This window comes from Melanaphis sacchari, unplaced genomic scaffold (assembly GCF_002803265.2).
Source record: "Melanaphis sacchari strain LSU unplaced genomic scaffold, SCAv2.0 Contig134_pilon_pilon, whole genome shotgun sequence".
NCBI lineage: Eukaryota > Metazoa > Arthropoda > Insecta > Hemiptera > Aphididae > Melanaphis > Melanaphis sacchari.
The window spans coordinates 486,605-508,252 of record NW_020270560.1 but is presented as its reverse complement, the minus strand read 5'-3'; the positions used below and the strand labels follow the sequence as shown (position 1 = coordinate 508,252).

At 26.5% G+C, this 21,648-nt stretch overlaps 2 protein-coding genes across 3 annotated transcripts in view; one reads left to right on the top strand and one right to left on the bottom strand.

The window, feature by feature from the left end:
• Positions 1-2,249: 2,249 nt before the first annotated feature.
• On the top strand, positions 2,250-8,077 carry LOC112591450 (F-actin-capping protein subunit alpha). The gene is made up of 7 exons (XM_025335273.1): positions 2,250-3,039; positions 6,229-6,292; positions 6,379-6,430; positions 6,507-6,678; positions 7,093-7,271; positions 7,347-7,497; positions 7,567-8,077. The coding sequence occupies exons 1-7, from the start codon at positions 2,998-3,000 to the stop codon at positions 7,768-7,770; spliced, it is 864 nt and encodes a 287-aa protein (XP_025191058.1). The 5' UTR covers positions 2,250-2,997; the 3' UTR covers positions 7,771-8,077.
• A 4,012-nt stretch (positions 8,078-12,089) lies between these two features.
• The window catches only part of LOC112591451 (glycine receptor subunit alpha-4), a 17,630-nt gene continuing 8,071 nt past the window's right edge, over positions 12,090-21,648 (bottom strand). Inside the window, exons 4-10 of one of the 2 annotated variants that reach the window (XM_025335274.1) lie at positions 17,137-17,323; positions 15,731-15,957; positions 14,969-15,051; positions 13,766-13,900; positions 13,127-13,303; positions 12,868-13,067; positions 12,090-12,584 (exon numbers count right to left, since the gene is read on the bottom strand). In XM_025335274.1, coding sequence (XP_025191059.1) covers positions 12,405-12,584; positions 12,868-13,067; positions 13,127-13,303; positions 13,766-13,900; positions 14,969-15,051; positions 15,731-15,957; positions 17,137-17,323 — 1,189 coding nt within the window. In that variant the 3' untranslated portion in view covers positions 12,090-12,404. The remainder of the gene's footprint in view (positions 12,585-12,867; positions 13,068-13,126; positions 13,304-13,765; positions 13,901-14,968; positions 15,052-15,730; positions 15,958-17,136; positions 17,324-21,648) is intronic. The other variant, XM_025335275.1, reaches the window with a different exon arrangement.

Here is a 21,648-nt window from a genome sequence, read left to right as displayed (position 1 = left end):
CGTAGAAAATAGCTACTTTTTAGTAGTAGTGATAGTACCTTTATTATTATTAATTATGTATAAGTACACATAATTAAATTTTCAAAACATTTAGATTAATTTTAATTAATACGCATAACAAGAACTTATTATCTCCGCGGTCTTTGGTACACTTCGTTGGCATTCACTTTAGGTGCGTTATTTAAGAATTTTGCATGGAATGTAAAAAAAATTCCGATAAAATGTTAAAATTGAGCTGCTAAAAAAATGGTATACTCGGAAAAAACTGAAATAATTTTAATAATCAGTATACATTGTGTATTAATAAATAATTATTATGCCTTTCACGTATTAGGTACTAATGGCAATTTAAATAAATAATGAAATATAATTATCTAAGGGTAAAATCATTTTTAAATATGCATTGATTTAATTCGACTTTAATACATCCATTATTCTCATCATTATGACCATTGCAGTGACCTACTCAATGATAAATAACTCGACAAATGACAATTATGCACCTACTATTATAATTTATATTATAGCACAGCGACTTCCCCAATTGATTTTTATAATCATTATATGTATCTAGGTACAATATACTACATACATAATATAACTTAATTATTATTTTTATTATTTAAAATAGGTACAATAAAAAAATGTAAAAATTCATAAACCTCGATTAAAAATATATAAGTTTGATCAAGGCTTTGTATTGTTTATTTATAATTTATACTTATTTTTTTTTATAATCTATACCGGCTACACCTGGCTATCATTTTTTTCTTATTGTTTTCTTAATACCTAATAAACAATAGTTTATGTTTTTTTCTTACACAAAATCATATAAATTGACAATTTATAATTTTGTATATTTGTATACAAAGTTTATAGGTAGATAGGTATTTTTATAAATATATTAATTAGATATAATTCACAATATTTATTTTTATATACCTACCTAAGTTTATAACACGAGTAATTAGACAGAAATAAATATTTACTTAATATATGTAGTATAAAAATAATATTACTGTAACAATATTACTTTTTGAGTAACATACAGATAATTTCATTAGGTACATTTTATTTGAAGTAACGTAATTATTGTAATTAAGTCGTTTTTTGAATTAACACACCTATTATCCACATAATTAGTATTAGCCATTAGATATCCACGAAAGTCTAGGATATTCGTGTTCATTTTTTTTGGAATCCATAAAATTTTACATAATATATTCAATAGTATTATTAAATATTCTAGGAATTAATGTTAATAATACTTTTCAGGAATTAAAAATGTAATTGTGATAATAATACATTATTCATTTGTTTAAACAAAAAGGGATATATTATTCTAATATAATTTTATACGCCTTTCAGTTTTTTCAAAAATATTTAATGTTTTCATTATTGATACAAGAGTCACTTTCTATATTAAAAATAATGAACATTTTCTTTTTTAAATTTTAATACGAATGGAATTAATTTAATGTAGGTATTATTATATACTAATATATGTAATATTATAAAATATATACTATATAAAAGAACAATTTATAGACTTATCATATTATGAATATTCGTTGACCCACAATAGTTTTTAATATACGTCTGCAAAATACTATGAGTAATGAGTAATGAGTAATGACTAATGAATCACTGCGATGAGCTACAACATAGTACGCTATAGTGACACGCAGCCATCACAATAATAATTATTGCAGGATGTGAAAAAAAAAAAAAAAACGCTTTTCCCGACAAACCAGTTTGAAATAACGTAACAAAACAATAGTCGTACAGACTACAGTGTAATAATAATAATAATAATAACAACCACTCGACAAACGTTGTGTCGGAGTCGTCTCCGGACAGTCCGGACAGAGCCGTTGGCACATTCGTAATTCGTATTTCGTTATATCGACCGATCCAGGAGTTGTTTTTTCACGCCGTCCGCTCTTTCGACCGGCGGCCAAAGACGACATGGTCGCTAACGGACGTTACTGCGACCCGCGCCGGTTATCGCTGCTGCACGCAGCAGCTGCCACAACGTTGAGTCGGCGATGACGTAACGACCTGATAACAGAACGGCAGAGCGGTCGCGTGCGCGTGCGCGTGTGCTCCTTTCGTTGGCACAGCACGACAATAATATTATATTTCGGTCGTCCGTCTGCTGCGGGGCGGGGTGGTAGGGGGCAAAAACCTGCGGACGAGATCTTTTGCTATTGCTACCGTCCACGAGAGACGTATCCTGTCCTGTGCAACGTATTTCAAACGATCGTCCCGCGCTATCGCCTCGCGTGTCGACCACCGTAATACGATAATAACAATAATAATAATAATAATAGTAATAATAATAACACATTCGAATATTCGTTTTTGGATCCATTTCACCCTTCCCTCCGTCCCAACGCTCTATCAGGGCCCGGCCGCCGACGCCGGGTGATTAATTGCTGCTATTCGCTATCGTCTGCACCGACCGACCGACGACGACGTCCGCAGCAGCTCTCGCTATCAGTTGCGAGTGATAGAGGACGGTTTTTATTTTTTTTTTTTTTTTTTTTACATGTAATATTACGTACCACTGCCGTCCGAGTACAGCGTTAACTATAATACTACAGTGCATATCAATTATTATTATTATTATTATTAAAATCACGCACACGTTTATCGCGGTCGTACGTGTACCGTCGACGCACTATCATCTATAAAACATTATTATTATTATTATTATTATAGAATTTTATCCGTGTCCGCGTCGATTGTTTCCGCCGGAGTGGTGATAACCGATAATTGATCAACAAACTCGGGAGTCCGGTGACGGTAGCGTAGTAACCGTGTGAAATTAGGTTATTTCGCGTCGTCGTTTTGCGTCCGCCTCTGCTGTACTCGTACCGACTACGCACCGTCGTCGCGGGTTCCGGTTGTCGTATTTTTTAACATTCGGCAGGTGTCCAGCGTTATTTTTACGACCGTCTGTCTCACGTCGCCCAGTTTGTGCGCGCGATCGCCATGGCCATGGAAGGAGAGGAATTCATCTCGGATCAAGAAAAGGTAACGTTTTGTTCCCCCCCGGTCACACTTGGGCACTGAAAATCGTGTCGACGAGACCGTGCGATTTACTGTACATTCTCAGAGACACGGTTTGTTGTTGCGTGAGACCCGCTGTCGAGCAGCTTAGCGCTGTTGTGACTCGTTTCGTTGCGATTTAGCGTGCCCATTGTCCGTGGATAGCAAAACGTACAATGTTAAGTTTGTGCGGTATAAATACTTGATAGATTTACGGTTGTTATTGCTTGCACCGTGTCACCTGTGCGAACGGCTTTTACTCGATTCATTTTATTATATGATAAAACATGGATAGGTATTATAAGTATGTAGCTCTCAACACGTTTTCATAATAAATAGGTTTGAAAACTTGAAGTAAAATGCACGCATAAAAATTGAAGTCTGTCCGCCATGTTTTAGATTGGATGAATTTTCACGTATGTAATTCATTGTAGACTATTTAGGTAACACACCTAAATGATGGTGATTTTATATATGCCCAATATTATTTAGTATATCCGTGTCAACTTGTCAACCAAGAAAATGGTGAACCGAGATAAGTGTAATGAAACGAGTTCCTTATCTAGTATAGAGGTTTATAGCTCATGTACCTATATATTATATAAAAACTTAATAATTTTTAGAAAGGAAAAAAATTAAATGTATTCATCTATCTATAAAAAAACTTTAACATATAAATGAAGTAATGCAAACAAAAATTTTCATAATGATGTAATACATACATTTTTGACATTATTTTACATTTTTCTGCCACATAACAAATGTGTATATGAGTTTTAAAATTAAAAGTTATAGCTATGTTGTTATTATTGTAATAGCTGTACTGTTTACAAGTTAATTAAAAATAACAATTAGCTGATGACAAATATTTATTTTTTTTTGAAAATCATTTAACATATTTTTTTATGTCAAGTTAATTATCATATTTTTTGTATTTCTTTACGTTAAAAAACTAGATACCTAATAACTAAAATATAAAGATCTAAATTTTGAAGTATAATTAAATAGAATTTTTTTTTAATTCAAGACTAACATAACTTGATAACATGTTATAAGCTGATAAAATAAAATATTGTGTGATAAATAAATATAATAATTAATGATATTATATAAATATATATTTGAACTATTAATGAGTTAATTTTATGGTTTTTAAATAAGTTTTTTAGTTACAATTAGAATAAAAACATTATTTTAGGTTAATCATTGTTTTTGGTACTTGTTCTACATTCCTGAATTTAGAAATAAGGAACAATTATTTTTATCCCTAATAAACTCTAAAGCAGAGGTCGGCAATTAAATTCTATGGAGGTCCAGACAATCAAAAAAAAGATTTCGAGGGCCAGTAAAAACTTAGATATTAGTTAATAATTATTGTGTTATTGCAACTATTATTGTAAATAGCAATAAACGATAAACACCATTGTAATCTCTAAATATATCAAAAAATAGATAAAATATATATTATGTGTGAAAACCAGCATTATTAAAAAAATAATATTTTTGTGGTCCAATATTTCTCCTTCACGGGCCGGATTTGGCCTGCGGGCCGCCTATTGCTGACCACTGCTCTAAAGTATTACCTACTAGTTCTATATTTATACACATGTCATTATAGAAGCAATGATTATTGAGAGGCATTTAAGAGCTCGGGGGGATTTGTATCTTTTAATTCTTCTTTTAATTTTCCAAAATACCTTACATTCAATATCATTAATATAAAGCCAAAAAATTTGATCAAAATTATATAACTATAAAAAAGTATAGGTATAATTTCTTTAAAAGATATTAACTTATACTTGAACAAATAGTTACAAGTATAATATTACCCATAATTTAATATTTTTTTTTATTCATTTGTAATTAGAACTGTAGAATATTAGCCTTTAAATATAATATTCATTACAAACATTTTTCAAATAAAAAAATTACCTAAATAGTATTAATAAAGGTTATTTCTGATTAGTTGTATAATTTTGTACATTTATAAGTTACAAATAGTCTTGAAATGATAACTTATGTCATGTAGAAATAAAAAATATACATAAATTAACTTATTTTAATACTTTTAAAATATTTGGAATTATAGATTGTTTATCAAAATCTGAAAAACCTCACAAGTTGTTATAATTAAAAAATAATATTGTAGTCACTTTTAATATTAAAAATTAAATATAGTAAAAAATATGTAATTGCAGAAAATCTTAACTGTCTTTCCTGTAAACAAACCTAAGCTACTTATTTATTAAAATTTCTAGCTAGAAAATAAATGATATTGATATTATTAGATGCACCATTGTTAACAAAATAAAAACATTATTCCTTGTGTTCTTCAATAAATAAGACAGGTCATCTAATTTTCTATATAATGTAGCATCAGATTAATTATCAAGGAACATTGTTTTCATTAAATAAAATATAATAGATTATTTTATCAACCACTATTATGTATATTATAATATAATTTAAATAATTTATTACTTTTATATTATATATTACATAGCTCTATATTTTATTATTATTTATTTAGATAGATATTTTATGTGATGCAATGTAGTAAACTAATAACTAATAGTATAAATTACAAATTATAAAAAATAAAAAAATAATTACCATGTCATAGAGTACAATATATATATATATAAACAATTTTTTTTTTTAAATGACAATTTTAAAACTGTACCAATTGAGAATTGATTATTGATAATAATTTTTATCAATTTCATCATTTTGTTATTTACCCTAGTTTGTTAGTTTCCTATATAATGGATCAAGATTAAATCTTATTTTTAAATTTTTGAAGGGTACTAAAAACATCAGATTTCTAATTTAATTGACCATAAAGCTTATCGAGAAATACATTATTTTAGTATAAAAAATAAATATGAGGATAAATATATTTATTTATTTATTTAATATTATATATGTCCATTTATTAGTGGAGTATAGAACTATGAATTATTTGTATAATTTTACCATAGTAAGGATTATACCTGATTGAATTATAATATTAATTTTTTGTTTGTGTTATTAATGCTTTATGTGTTAAAATATCAAAATGATTTAGTTAGCTATAATTGCATATTAATATGTATAAATATGGCAAACAAAGTCTTAGTTATCTTTTAAAAGAAACCTATTCATATTAAGTATCTAAAATATTGTTGTTTATAGGTCAGAATTGTTTCGGATTTCATTTTACATTCACCTCCAGGCGAATTTAATGAAGTATTCAATGGTAATATAATGATGTTAAATATTAAAATTAATATTACTTTTTCTGTAGTTTACTTATTTTTTATTTGCATATATTTTTAATTTAAGATGTTCGAGGCTTAGTCAACAATGATGCTCTTCTTAAAGAAGGAACATGTTGGTAAGTATACAATTGATTATTTTAAAAATTATGATCTTGTGAATTATATTATATTAAGTATGTATTTTGATTTCAGGGCATTTGCTTTGTACAATAAAGAACAAACATTACCTGTTAAGATAGAAAACAGTGAATATCCGGTGCTTATTACTCAATTTAACGATCTAGGATCTAGTAGATTTTATGACCCAAGATCTAAACAATCATTTAAGTTTGATCATTTAAGAAAAGAACCATCAAACTTTGAGGTAAGTGTATTGAGTTGTATGTTTTACAGTAGTATAAAACTACGCGGATATTCAAAACTTGTTAAAATTAAGTAAAAATAACTGGTTTTCCAATTTTTATCTTACAAAATGTACTATGAATTAAATTTGTTTGTTTTTCTTCTCTATAAAAATAAAAAAATAATATTTACTTATTAAATGAGTCATTTTCAAAAATAAATTATTACTTATAATGTAAAAATAAAGTAATGTTTTTCTAATTCCTACTTAAAATAAATATCAATAAGTGCAGTATTATTAAAAATAATTTGTATGTTGATAAGTGCTTTGGCAATATTATGTAAAAAAAATAATTAGAATTTAATTTTTGTTTCCCTAATAATGTTGATATTAAATAATTTTTAAGAAAATATGCTTAAAACATTAAAATTTCAGAATTGGGAGCCAGATTCAGAAACAGAAACTTGGCGTTCAGTATTTGAAACAGAATTTACTGCATATACATCATTACATTATAAACATGGCACATGCAGTGTATTTTCTAAACAAGAAGGTTCTTCTACTGTTATAACAGCTTGCATTGAGGATCATGAATTCCAAGCAAAAAACTTTTGGTTTGTAAATTTAATGCAATCCATTTTTAATTATTAAAATAAATTATGTATTTCTACTTTTTTTCTGATTAAAAGGAATGGTCGTTGGCGGTCTCAGTGGACTCTTACTATTGGACCAACAAATATAGATATTTTTGGATTCCTACGAATTCATGTTCATTATTATGAAAATGGTAATGTTCAACTTGTAGCATCTAAAGAAATAAAAGAATCAATTGCGTTAACAGTAAGATATAATTATTTACACTCATTTTATTTAATATATATAATTTTAATATCATATTGTGTAATTAAGACTGAAGAGTTAGCTGTAAAAGAAGTTTTAAAAATAGCAGAAGATGCTGAGAATGAGTACCAGATAGCTATAACAGAAAATTATCAAACTATGTCAGAAACTACATTTAAGGCACTCCGTCGTCAATTGCCAGTCACCAGAACTAAAATTGATTGGAATAAAATTGTTTCTTACAGTATTGCTAAAGAGTTTAAAACTCAATGACCAATCAAACAATTAATAGTCATTGTTTTATTTTCATGATGCAAAAGACTTAATTGGTAAGTCCTTACGCTTGCTGAAATATTTAAATATTATGAGAAAAAAATCATAATTTGTTTTATTAATTATATCTTTCCACCAATGAGTTAAAAAAAATTGAATCTTTTAACCAAGGTGTTTGGACAAAATTGTACAAAACAAAGTGTGAAATCGCTTGCTTAGTATTCAATATAGTTTTCCTTTAATTTGTAAATTTATTGAGGTTCAATTTTTATTTTTGTATTTTTAATTTGTATTTATTAATTTTGTTGAGTGTAAACAAAACTTTTATTATGAAATTAAGGTTTAGGTTGGAATATAAACAAATTCGTTCATTTTTAGATTAATACATTTTATGTTAAAGTTAAAAGTTCCAACTGTATTATATTACTTTTTTGGATTTTTGAATATAAAATAAAGTTTTACCTTCAGTTTTTTAGTTTAAATAATAAAAATCTAAATTTTATAACATTTCAAATGTCTAAAAAATATAAAACTAGGTCAATTTTATTAACTATATATCTTATAACTATTTGTTATGTAATTTAATTTATCAATTTTAATCAAAATGTATTTTTATTTTTTTTTATTCACAATTTATATTTTATTCAGTAAGAAATTATAACCGAAAACCAATAATGTATTTGATATATTTCAAGCACAAATTAAAGTGTAAAAACTTAGACTATAGAATATAGTCAATAGTTAATATGGTTATGAAAATTTTAATTATGATCTGTATTTTTTTTCTTGATACCTATAAACACATATTTTGAGTTTAATATTTTAAGTATTGATTCTAAAACTAACCTTTTAAATGCTTTTAAGTTATTTTAGTATAAGTTTAAAATTTAATTACTTGCATACATTCAAAATTTGTACTACTTTTGGATTTATAATTTTTTTTTCAAAAGTTATTTATTCAAATCCTTAAAATTCTTATTCCTGATTCATCTATAATACTGTTTTGCTTATAAAGAAAATATATACTTATATATATTGCTGCATTTGTTAATGTTATCTTATAAGTATTACAAGTTTCTTTCATACCTTTAGTATGTTATTAATTATTATTTTTTGAAAAAACCAAGATTAAACTTGTTAACATTATTATAATATTGTAAATTTATTATCAAAAATTTATGTTTTTACATAAATTTCAAATGTTGTTGACTGTTTTCTAGAAAAACAATATTGATGTTATGGATATTAATGAGATAAAAACTAGATAATTCTTACCACTATTTTACTTATTTGTATGTACAGATATGTATTTGTATAGTCAAATATTTTAAGTACACAAAAGCAATTTTTGTTAATTAATTACATAATACTATATATATATTAACATATTTAGATACACACTCGCACATAATTTATATAATACATATTTAGGTATATGCGTATAATATGCTTAGATAAACATAAATAAAACTGTAAAATACTGCTGTATTAATTAGGAAAAATAATTTTGGTGAAGGTTATGTGATTTAAATGTTGTATAATTGTAATGAATACCGATAACTAAATTTTGTTTTTGATTCATGGTAGATTTTTTTCTAATTTTTTGTAATTAATTAAAAAAAAAAACAAAATGCATTAAAACGTGCAATATTTAGTTAAAAATATATAATATTATGTACATAATGTATTTAAAAAAAATATATCTATTTTGCGGCTTGTATTGAAATTTAGTGAATTATAGGTTATTATAAATTGTATACCAATATATTTACATTTATTTTGGTTTTATATATTTCAAGCTCAAAAATACAAATTTTTCGTCATTATCCGTTATGTCAATTATTAATTATTATTAAATTATTATATTATTATTACTTTTATCTTTAATATTTTATTATTTATTTATTATTATTATTTTTATTTTTATTATTATTATTATTATTATTATTATTATTATTATTTTAATTTAATTTAATTACTAAACAGAAATGTTCTTATAAAATGATTTTCTTGTTTAATTTTTAAAATAATGTTATTTAAAGAGGAAAATTATATATTATATTCAAAGCTACAACAATTATGTTTTGCTAAATTTTTCTTTCCTGATGTTGGATATTACAAACTAGCTCTGGTTTATAGCTTCTTGTGTTAAAAAATTGTATATACCATACAGAATTTATTATTGGTTAAATACTTAAATTCAATGTCTTATTTTATTGAATAATATTTTTTACAAATTATTACTCTATTGTATCTTGACTTATCAATTACTAAAATATGTGAGTGGTTGGAAGGTGGCTTATTATAATGAAATGATCTTAAAAACTAAGACTTATCAAAATTAATAAACCTATATAATTATATAAAAATATCTTTATTAAAATAATTTATTGATAAACAATTATTTGAACAAACTTAATTGATTATAGCTGAATAAACTGAATACTAACATTTATCATTTTTTATTGTATTTTATAACATAACTATTATAATTTTGAATATTAATTTTTTAAAAAATATAGTATGCATTATTCCGAGAAATTATTTTTTCCTTTATAAATCAATACACAAACTATGAAAAACATACTGTAATTAATATTTATAATAATTCTATAAACATTTTGCATAATATGCAAAATAATATTTTTATTCATTGAAAAATCTAAACACAAGTGATGTTAGTGCCACTTTGATCAATATTCCTTGGGATAGAAGTATGATTTATTGTTATAAATTTGATGTATTGGTAACTCAATGATTTCAATAAACCATTGATAGCCAAGTTCATATTATATAATAAATAGTAAAATATTATAGGAGGAATAAAACTAAGAAGATAATTTTAAGTTTTTTCCAACTGGTTGTACTATTTGTACATCAGTTAGGTTTGCTAATACCAATTTACCTGTGTATCATTGTATGTTAAATTATTTTAACATATCTACTAGTTTATAATAAAACATTATATTTCTATTATGCATTATAGAATAATTGCACACACTGTTTATATTATTATACTAACACAGTAACACAGAGTTTAATGTTAAACATTGAATTTATTGCTTAATTAAGTGTGTTTAATTTGTGTTTACACAGTTTAATCAATAAGTGTTACAATAAATTTTCACTACATTATTTATTTATAGATTTTTCATTAAAGTAATAGGTAGTTATTTAATAAGAACAATGTATATATTATAATTATTATTATATTATTCTAGTAATATTACTCAGTATGATATTAGCATAAATATGAGTTAGAAACAGTAATTATATTAAACATAGTTTTGTGAGCACACATTTACCATAGATACATTTTACATATTTTAATGTACAAAAAAAATTTCAAAAAAAAGAAACCGTTTATAACAACACCGTGATTAGCATGACAAAAACTCATGGTTAAAGCAGAAATTCATTGTTAAAATTATTTATTAATACTAAACATATCTACCTGTATGATCAGTGTTCAAGTTGTAAGAACTGAATATTTTTTTAAGTACCTACTCTCAATTTATAACAGACCAAGAAAAAAATTAATTTAATACAATGACTCAATGGTGAATTATAAAACGAAAATTTTAAATGCATATTTTTTTAGTTTTAGAAAAATAGTGCATATCTTTTAAGTTTAAAAAAAAAAAATTATAGTTTTATACTGCTAATGTGCCCATTTCATACTAAATTACCTATTTCAAGGCTTGTGTAAAATAATAAAAATGTATCTTTTCCCATTAAAATAACACTTTTTGATAATACCTTGTTTTATTGTTATGACATGATGACTGATGAGTATTATTATTATTTTTATTCAAATAATTTCCTATCACATTTCTCTCATATAATTAATAGTAGTTTTTTTTTTTTTTACTTTAATAAATTTTAATAATGTAGATATTTACCTACAAATAATTTGTATTTGTGTATTTAAGATTTTTTATTTGCACATTTTGTTGATTTTAACTTTTATGACTTACAAACTCAGTTTATGTATGAATGATTTATTATTAATAATACGATTGTTAGTAAAACTAGATAAAACATCTTTTTTTTTTTTTTTTGTCAGGCTTTTAATGTCGTTATAAACAGTCGTAATAACGATTATTAATAAGTAGGAGGTATATAAGTATCTAATACATATCGATTTGTACATCAATATCAATGCAAAATAATATTAAGTATTTATCTTAAAAACACGCTTACCTATACGGCTATACCTACGGCTATAAATATTCCTAAAAATCAATCACACACACACACATATATAGTTAATTAAATCAACGCATATAAATTGGTAAATGATAATTAATATTAATCAATTACACAAAATATTTTTACAGCGACTTAATAAATAATATGATATGTTTTACTAAAATAAAAAAAAAAATTATTAGTAGAGCATAGTAGGTAGATAGGTAAAAGGTACATCTATAAAATTACCTAGGATATTCGTACGACAAGTAACGAAAATATTAAAATTTACATATTTTGCATAGTCATTGCGTGTGACGGCGACAATGCAGTGATATGCAGACGTCGTTTAATGCAAATGTACGTCATAATGTGTTATACATATCAAACAAGGCTAAAAGCCATTAGTCTAATCACTTATACAAGAATAAGTGTATATTTGCTTACAAAAATGATGTCCAATAGGCAACGTTGAGGATGAAAAACGAAAACGGGAAAAAGAACCGCGAGAACTTGTCGATGTACAGTGCTATTGCGCGGCCGTTACAGAAAGTCGGGTACTGTGGTGCCGCGGCTACGGTGGCTACACTTCTAATTGGACTTCGGCTTTTTGGGTCCAGTTCCTAAGATCAAAATCAAAATATTATTATTATCCGGTAAGATATTAGGGTTGTGTGCTATCGAATGTGGGGTTCATGGAGGTTGATCAGTAAAATTCACAGTTTGGGTAATTTTCTAGACAAATAATATGATATTATTATTATTATTATTATTTTAAGTTTTGAATAAAATTAAATAAAAAAATTTTGAAATCAGTTAAAAATATTATTTTTAATGTATTCTTCAGTTCAAGATTTCAAATTCATAGAACTCAATCTGTATACCTACAGTATACAGTATATGTACCTTAAAGTCGTCACCTCGGATGTCTTCTTCTGAGTACCCTTTCATCACTTTGGTCGCGACGGGTCCCATGTAATTATTGACGACGGCAAATTCCATCAAGGATAGAAAAACGAAAATCGAACACGAAGACATCCATATATCGATGGCTTTTACGTAAGATACAGGCGGCAAGGACTGTTGTGACTGAGTGTTTTGAGTGGCTGCATGAAAATAATTGTTTTTAATATGATCATTGATTTATTTGGTATGAATGTATTACCGAGTGTCAATAGTGAAGTCACGCCCAACGTCACTCTAGCTGGTATAGCCTCGGGTTTTATCCAAAACGAAATCCATGACATTACAACGATGAGCGCTGATGGAATGTATGTGTGAAATAAGTGATAACCTAAGCGTCTTCGTAAGTTGAATATCACGGCCAAACATGTGAAATTTCCTATAAGTTAAACTCTATAAGCAATCGATTCAATACTAGTCATTTTACTTATTAATATTTTAATTTGATTGATAGCAATCTTACTATATCGGAATTTATGTATAAAAAAAAATAAATACTTTTTATAACCCGTTATACATGTATTGTATCCATTTTTTTGCAGGAAATTCTATATTTTCAATTTTATTATCTATTTTCAGGTGTTTATTTATGTAATTCATAAAGAGTATAAAGATAATATTTGTTATGACTGTCATGATATTACTTATTGTATTAGTTTGTTGCGTAGGTATGTACATAAATATTATATTTACATATATATTTTTTATTCTATTTTTTTTTCATATCAGCTTAAATTTATTTCTTTGTAGTTCTCCGGTGTAATCTGGGTCTTATAGTCTTTACACGTGTGTTTAACGTGTATTATTCAAATAATAATTATTATTAAGATATTGTTCACACCTGTTGAGTATTTTATTGTGCAATCACTAGTTATGTTGTTTGATATATCAAGTTGAGGTAACTCGATTTCTGGATTTACTACTAATGGATCCGTCATATTCCATATAAAAACCAAATCGTGAGTTGTGTGAGACACTGAAAAGTTCAATAATAATGCATTATAATAATATATATCTTTACTATGATAAATACTATAGGAAATAAATGGAAATTAGTTTGATTAAATAAATAAGTACGATATGTATGTTTATTAATATAGTTTTAACACTAATTAATAAACATAAAAATAATGAGCTGAGAGCAAACATATTTTCTTAAAAGTGTTAAAATTGTACCTATAAGTCCATCAATGTTGTAATATTCTATTTCAATAAAATATATACCTATAGATTTTTTGAAACTCAAAGGATTATATCTTGAAAATTGAATGTTTTTTATTTTTTTAAGTAGCTGCTATTAGTTACGGATTATATACTACTATAATAAGGTACATAGATTTTTTTATAAACATATCAAAAATCGTGTTATTTATTTCAATTGAAACAAAACAGAAAATTATAGGAAAATAGATTAATTTTAATCCGGGTGAAGTAAAATTAATACAGCTAGTATAATTAATAAGATAAAATTTAAATACGTTTATTAATTTATGAGTTATATATAAATAGAAAAAATGTAGATGCCAAAAATATAAATATAATATACTCGCTGCAGTTAATTAATACTTAGTAGGTACCTATATGTATAGGCGTCGTGAAGAGGTTGCATAAAAAAAGAAAAATATTTAAAAAAATTGAATGGTTGTGGACATATTTATTTTACATAATTATAAACCAACTACTTAATTTTTAAATAATTATTGTAAATGTCTAGGTTTTTTCTAAATCCTTCGATTGCATTTTTAATGAATATGCATATTTCAATGGATTTTTTATAAATATTAGTTACATTAGCGCTTATTACTTTTAGCTAACGAAAAAAACTATTTATTATTTGTATTATCATATAGGTAATTTGAAAATAATATTCTTATGTATTTAAGCATTATTTAATTAATTAGAAATCAGCGTGTACCATGCAACTCCCTAATAAATATCCTGACGAAATCCACACATATATGTATTGATATACCTATTATAACATTTATAGCATATAGCCATAGAGGTATAATTATTTTGTAAGATATATCATATATGTACTTACAGCTTTCAATCATCATTGAACATATTTGTGTGTCATGTGGATACGATTCAAATTTCATTGCACACGATAATACCAGCGTCAATCTAGTGGAGGAAAATAAATCGCGCTTAGATTAGTATAGTTACACACAGTGGTGTATTTACGGGGGGGGGGGGTCCGGGTCTCGACCCCCCCAGAAAAAAATAATTAAAAAAATCATAAATAGCTTGCTACGTGATATCGAGAAAAATAATATTAATTTATATTATGTGTTTTAATGTTTGTATTACAATATTTTTAAAAATAACTTGGGTTTAACTATTAATTGACATTTATTTTCATAATAATAGTGAAATATAATATAATATAAATAATATCATTATTAAATCATAACTCGTATGTATTTTATTATAATGTTATAAACTTATATTTAATATTAAGACCCCCCCCCCCCCACAAAAAAATTGAAAATACGCCACTGGTTACATATGTGTAAATCTACTCGGGTCATAGCTAAACGTGTAGGCGTTTGACAAAATTTGAACAAACGTATCGATTGTCAGTTAAAATTATTGTTAAACTAATAACTGAGTAAATCGCAATGCGTTTGGGGTACGTCAGTTAGTAAAGTGTGAGAAAAAAACAAAGTAATATGTATATACGAGTATATATTTCTATAGGTACGTAATGTTAAATGAGAAATATCAAAAATTTTGAGGGACAACGTTACGCGTTTTACTCTTCAATCATCCCCGTTTGTCTCAATTCCACGATTCATCGTACTTTGACATATACAGCAACGTCTTGTCGTGGTACAGCCACAAGTAATGGTTGGGTATGCTCATCTCGTGAAACGTAACTTTTTTCGCGTTTTTGAAGAAACAATCGGGTCGCCATATATCGTGCAACCATTCGACGTCCAGTATACGATAGTCTTCGCTCATGTTTTCTGGGAGCCGAAGTCTCTGGTCTCGCCAGCTTTGTGCCAAAAATATGTCCGCAACGTACGTCTGGAATCAAGAAGCGCGTTACTGTTTAACTATTGTTGTATGTGCCTGTTATAGTTAAACACAAGCGTCCTAAGGTAGTAAGGTTACCCTCCTCACATCTAAATCCGGTCATGGAAATAGACTTATTCAGGCCTTTCAAGCGCCCCTTTCCTTCCCACCTCTATTATTGCCAACGCTATATATTCAATGTTGAATTTATTTATATTTATAGTTATTTCTGTAGGTACTTTCTATGTTATGTATAGGTAGGTTAAAGATAGGTATTGGAGAATGTTTGCTATGCATAACTCATTTCTGTAACCAATATTATATAACATTTAATAAGTTTGTTTTAAATAATTATGAGAAACTAAAATCAAAATTGATCTAAGTGCGAACGATTAGGAGTTAATTTGGGGTTGATATTTCAATGCAAATAGTACTTAATTTTTTAGGTGTTCTTGAGTAATGATTTCCAAGTACCTACATAAAATAAAATTCTTATTTTGAATTTTAACCTTTTTTTTTTTCAAAACTAATCAGTCGCCGGTCGGAGCTACATTTCGATTGCGTTTATTTTGATTATAGATACTGTTAAAATTGTACACCAGTACACCGTCACCAACTACGTATATATAAATTTTACGTGCCTAAGTTTAGTATCTTGTTTTTGTATTATTGTTAGTTCAACTGAGATAAAGAAGTGTTAAAAATAACAAAAGTTTAACTGTTTTTTCTCGCTTGAGTATACCTATTAAAATAATTTGAGTAATTATTTTTGAGTATTTTGGTATTTTTTTTAGATAATTTTTTGATAGCTTTTTAAGGAATTTTAATCTAGGAATTAGGAGTTATAACTGATTTTGGCATTGGCTTTATTAAAGACGAAATACCTATTAAAACACAGTAATTAATTCTAAATAAATCCAATAATTGCGGTAGAAACATATATGAACTATGACTAACATTCAACACAATATTAACTATAATACTATATATTCCTATAAAACTAGAGAAATTAGAAATAATAGGACCATGTAAATATTATAGTCGACAGTGATGAATTACGATACTAATAAAATTTATGTATTTTAAGGCGGCTTTAATACTGTAATCTAAGGAATAGTGTACGTATATAATGTTATAAATGAACGTTATGATATTAATCACGGTTAGAGTAACGTTGATTTTTAAGTTTACCATGGATTCTTCGTTAATGGAATCCAAAGACAGCACGGTGACGTGAAAGTAAACAATAGTCGGTTGCCCTTGTACTTTTGGCGCACGGTTTTTGTCATAGTTTTTCGGATTGATTGGAAGTATATCGGTGAGTGACAAACTGGTTTCGTAAACGGCATTATCACTCTCAGCGATGTCGTTTTGATCACTGAAACATTAAATTTGCAAGTGATGAATATAGACAAAATATAGACAAAATTGGAAGGATTTGAAAGGATAAAACAATTTTTTTTTTGATTTTACAAAATTGTACAAAAAACCACGTAATATATTATTATCGTTATAGTATAGTTTTGATACAAAATGTCCTTATAATGCAGGTGCTATAGGGTGATAATTTACTTAAATACAATTCGTAAAGTTCAACAAAAAACTAAAATTAAAATAATTAGGTTAGGCATCTAATAAATGTTTAGCGCTTCACTGCTTCACGCTATTACTTTTTTGGCAGATTTCATGGATGTATAAATATGTAGGTATGTGTATGTGTAGATGTATAGAAAGACGAGTTTATTATAGATACTATTACAAACTGACTCTTGCCTACCTTTATAAACACAGTACATAAATGTGATTAGACCAAGATATCGAGGGCCATAAGAATGTTAAAATTTAAGATAGCTTACAAATATAATAATAATTGGTATTAAAAAAAGTTAAATACTATACTACGTACACACATACACACATCAGAAATTCACAATAATTTTAGATTTGGCTAATATTTTAAAATATTTTATTACACATCTAAAATGCTGTTTGTGAAAAAAAATGAATTTCCCCTCAACATTTTGCTAAACTTATGTGTGATTTATTTAATTATTTCTTAGACACATATTTATACATAGACTATATCTCAATATACAAATATTATATGCTTTAATATTTGTATTGTATAGGTATTTGTGATTTATTACATACCTACTTACAAAAGTATTGAAAAAAAATATATATACAAAAGGTATACTTACATTTTTAATATTATATTCAGTAATAATATTAAAAATCACAAAAAATGAATTACTGAACAGTTTATATTCAAGGATAATAAAAGTAAATTTATGATGATTAAATTATTGAACCTATAGTCACATTAAATAACTAAGTCGAATACAATAAAACATATTAAGTGCATATAAATAGGGAGCTAGTTAAAACCATATTTACAAAATATGAGATTTTAATAGGTATGTTGGTAATAGGTACTGTTGTTCGTACTCCGTAGTTCATGTCAATGTGTATATTTTTATGCGTTTCAAGCCTCCTTAAGATACCATAATAATAATAACTGCTGAAACGTCAATGCAGCGAGACCATAGACCTATTAACGACTAAGTTTACAATAAACTGTTTAAACATTTCTGATAGAGACCAGTTTAAACTGGCCATGGCCCATGGAATCTAAAACTGTTTATTTATTTTTTTAAGTAGGTATAGAATATTTAGGTATAGAATATTTTTAGTTCGTATTATAATAACGGATAGGATACAGACAACATTTTTAAAGCATTTAGAAAAAACACGTATTATTATAAACTATAGCATGACTGATTGCAGAATAATATTTAAATTTAAAATATATTTAAAAATCGAAAACTATGTTTAAAATTGGGAGTTGCTAAAGTCATTTTAACACTTTATTATCTATGTACCTATTTAATAATTAGGCCTCTGCAGTGTTCTATGCATTTCCTTAGTAAATCGTAAGTACCTGTAAGTTTCTATACCTACAATATATTGTTTGTTATTAATATATTCAGGTTTACGAGTAAACTAGTCCAGGCCAGACTCAAGTGTTTAAACACATCTAGATAAACTTGAGTTTTGCCGCCCCTTACATATAAAATTTTTAGAAACTATAATACAAAAATGTTAAATGCCGCCCTAAGCGTAGGCCTATGTCACCTACCTCTTGAGCCGGGCCTCAAACTACGTTTAGGTGGTTATCGATGGACATAAATCTCGAGTTTTAACCTTACGATAACTTTATAGATTAAGTGTATTTGAAGCTCGACGACTGTCCTATGTATAGATTAAAAACAAATGGATATGAAAGTACATCATTTTTCAAGATCCGACATTATGTTGCCAGTATTTATTTATACGAAAATAGTATAGGTACATTGGTTTATAAAATGTACCCAACTGATCATGACGATCGAATTTATCTAATTTATCTATTTATATTAATATTAAAATGCACAACATAAGATTGGTTCTGCTGAACAGTAATTTATCATGTTGCGTGTGGTTCAAAGAGTGAAAACACAATCTAAATAATTATTATAGATTTATAAATAATTAATAGATAATAACCAGTTGTGTTTGCTGTTGATTAGGTTTTTGTGAAGTAAAAAAAAATCTGATCAATTAAAAAAAAAAAATCATGTTATAAATGAATTAGGCATTAAATGGTTTTGTTTTTTTAAATATCTTGGAAGATCCGCTAAATTTCTCTTAGCCTTTACCCTCACCAAATTCTATACTAGTACCAGCAACTATTAATTATAAATAGGTACATATGTTATGTTTAGTCTAGAGCCAAGGCTATTATACTACTCTAGACACATTACATCAAGACATATTTCATAGTATATGTAAAGCTGGTATAAGTATATTATAATATCTAGTATCTGATATTTATTATTACAAAATATTAATAAAATACAATACGCAATTTGTTATAGTGATTTCTTATAAAATGTACTTACGCTTAAAAATATTATTATTATTGTGTATCATAGAACGACCAATTCATTATGTTGGTGTTACTATAGAGTATTATAGACTTATAAAGTTATAAGTAATAAAAGAGGAGATAGAGTCAGTTAAAATACTATTCATTTATACGAACAATTACATAAAAATATAAAATTAATTGATTAATATTTCTAAATTTGTTCAATTTCATAATTTTTATTGTTTATATTGAACATAATATAGGTATTTTAAAAATTATATAGCAAAAATAAACTTGACAATATCATACATATTATAATCAAAAAATTGTAAATTTAACAAAATATTTATGTAGTAAAACAATTTAATTAAATTCGATGTATATTTCCACTAAGTAGGTTCATAATATATTTTAATTACAAAATTTTAATAATTTCGTATATTTAATTTAAGGTTTTTTTTTAATTTTTGAATATGGTTTATTTTAGAAATTTTATGTATAGTACTTAATTTCGAATGTTTTGAAATTACGTTAAAAGTCGACGACCCGTTGTAAGCCCGGTCTATGTGTTCATCATTGGCGCAAATAGAGTTAAAATGTTCCAAGAAATTCGCTTAACTTTTTGAAGAGTAGTGATCAGTTTAATTACTATATATTTTATTATTTTATGATACATAAGGGATGGTGGTTAATAGAAGAATAACTTATAAGGTTATATAAACCTACAAAGTTGATACTATAAGGTTAGTATGTTGTCTTTGCGGGTTAAGTTTACTAATTATTTTAGGTATTCTCCTAATTTTAAATTTAAGAGACTGTACTTCAGCAAAAATGAGAACTATTTTTGTGGACTCAACTTAACTGTCGAGATCTTTGGGTCATCTGCTAGTCATGCATGGTCAAGTCAAGTCTCCGCGTTAGTCCATAGTTATGCCAACATATTTGCGCTCGTGTGTGTGTGTGTAGTGTGTTTGTGTATTAGTGTGTCAGTTGTGTAGCGTGGGTTTCAAGAAAATATTAGTGTAACAACAAGGTTTTTTTTTACATTTCATTTTAAAATCTGAATGTTTTACAGTAAAGTTAATCCACCTTTATTTAAAATATTTTTGGTTTTCAGCTAAAGTATTAGACTCCAAAGATTCGACTATATGACATAATAATGTTTAAGAATACATACTTCACTCAATCACAACCACTGATATCAGATCCGTCGGAAAATGAATAAAACAAATCTATATTATAAGATTATTATAAGCCACAGTGAAAAACACTTAATAGAAGAGTCCAAATGTTTTTGCAAAAACACAATTTGTAGTAATCGAAAATAAAGGAAAACAAACTACAAAACATGTGAAAGCTGTATAGTGTACAATGTATATAACATCAAAAGCGCTTAAAAACGAGGTGTATACCTACTCTATATTAACGAGCTCACTTCACGTCGAGCTACGATGTTGAATCTATGTATCGAAGTTATGATGACCTGGTATAAGCAGTTTCGAAACATGCCACACAATGCGTACGTATGTACAAAATATTAATATGTTAATATAATATTAATGAAATAAATTATCCCCCCCCCTGTGTTCCCGTTTGTATGTATGACAGTGATTTTGACTGTTAAAGTATAATAATTAATCCAAGATATATTTTTTTGAATTATCATCAAAATAGTATGCCTAGAAACTTCTCGTATTTTGCTTCCTTTTAGTACCTATAAGAAGTCGACTGTACGCTAAATCCTCGGTGTGTGTGTGTGTGTGTGTGTGTGTGTGTGTGTGTGTGTGTGTGTG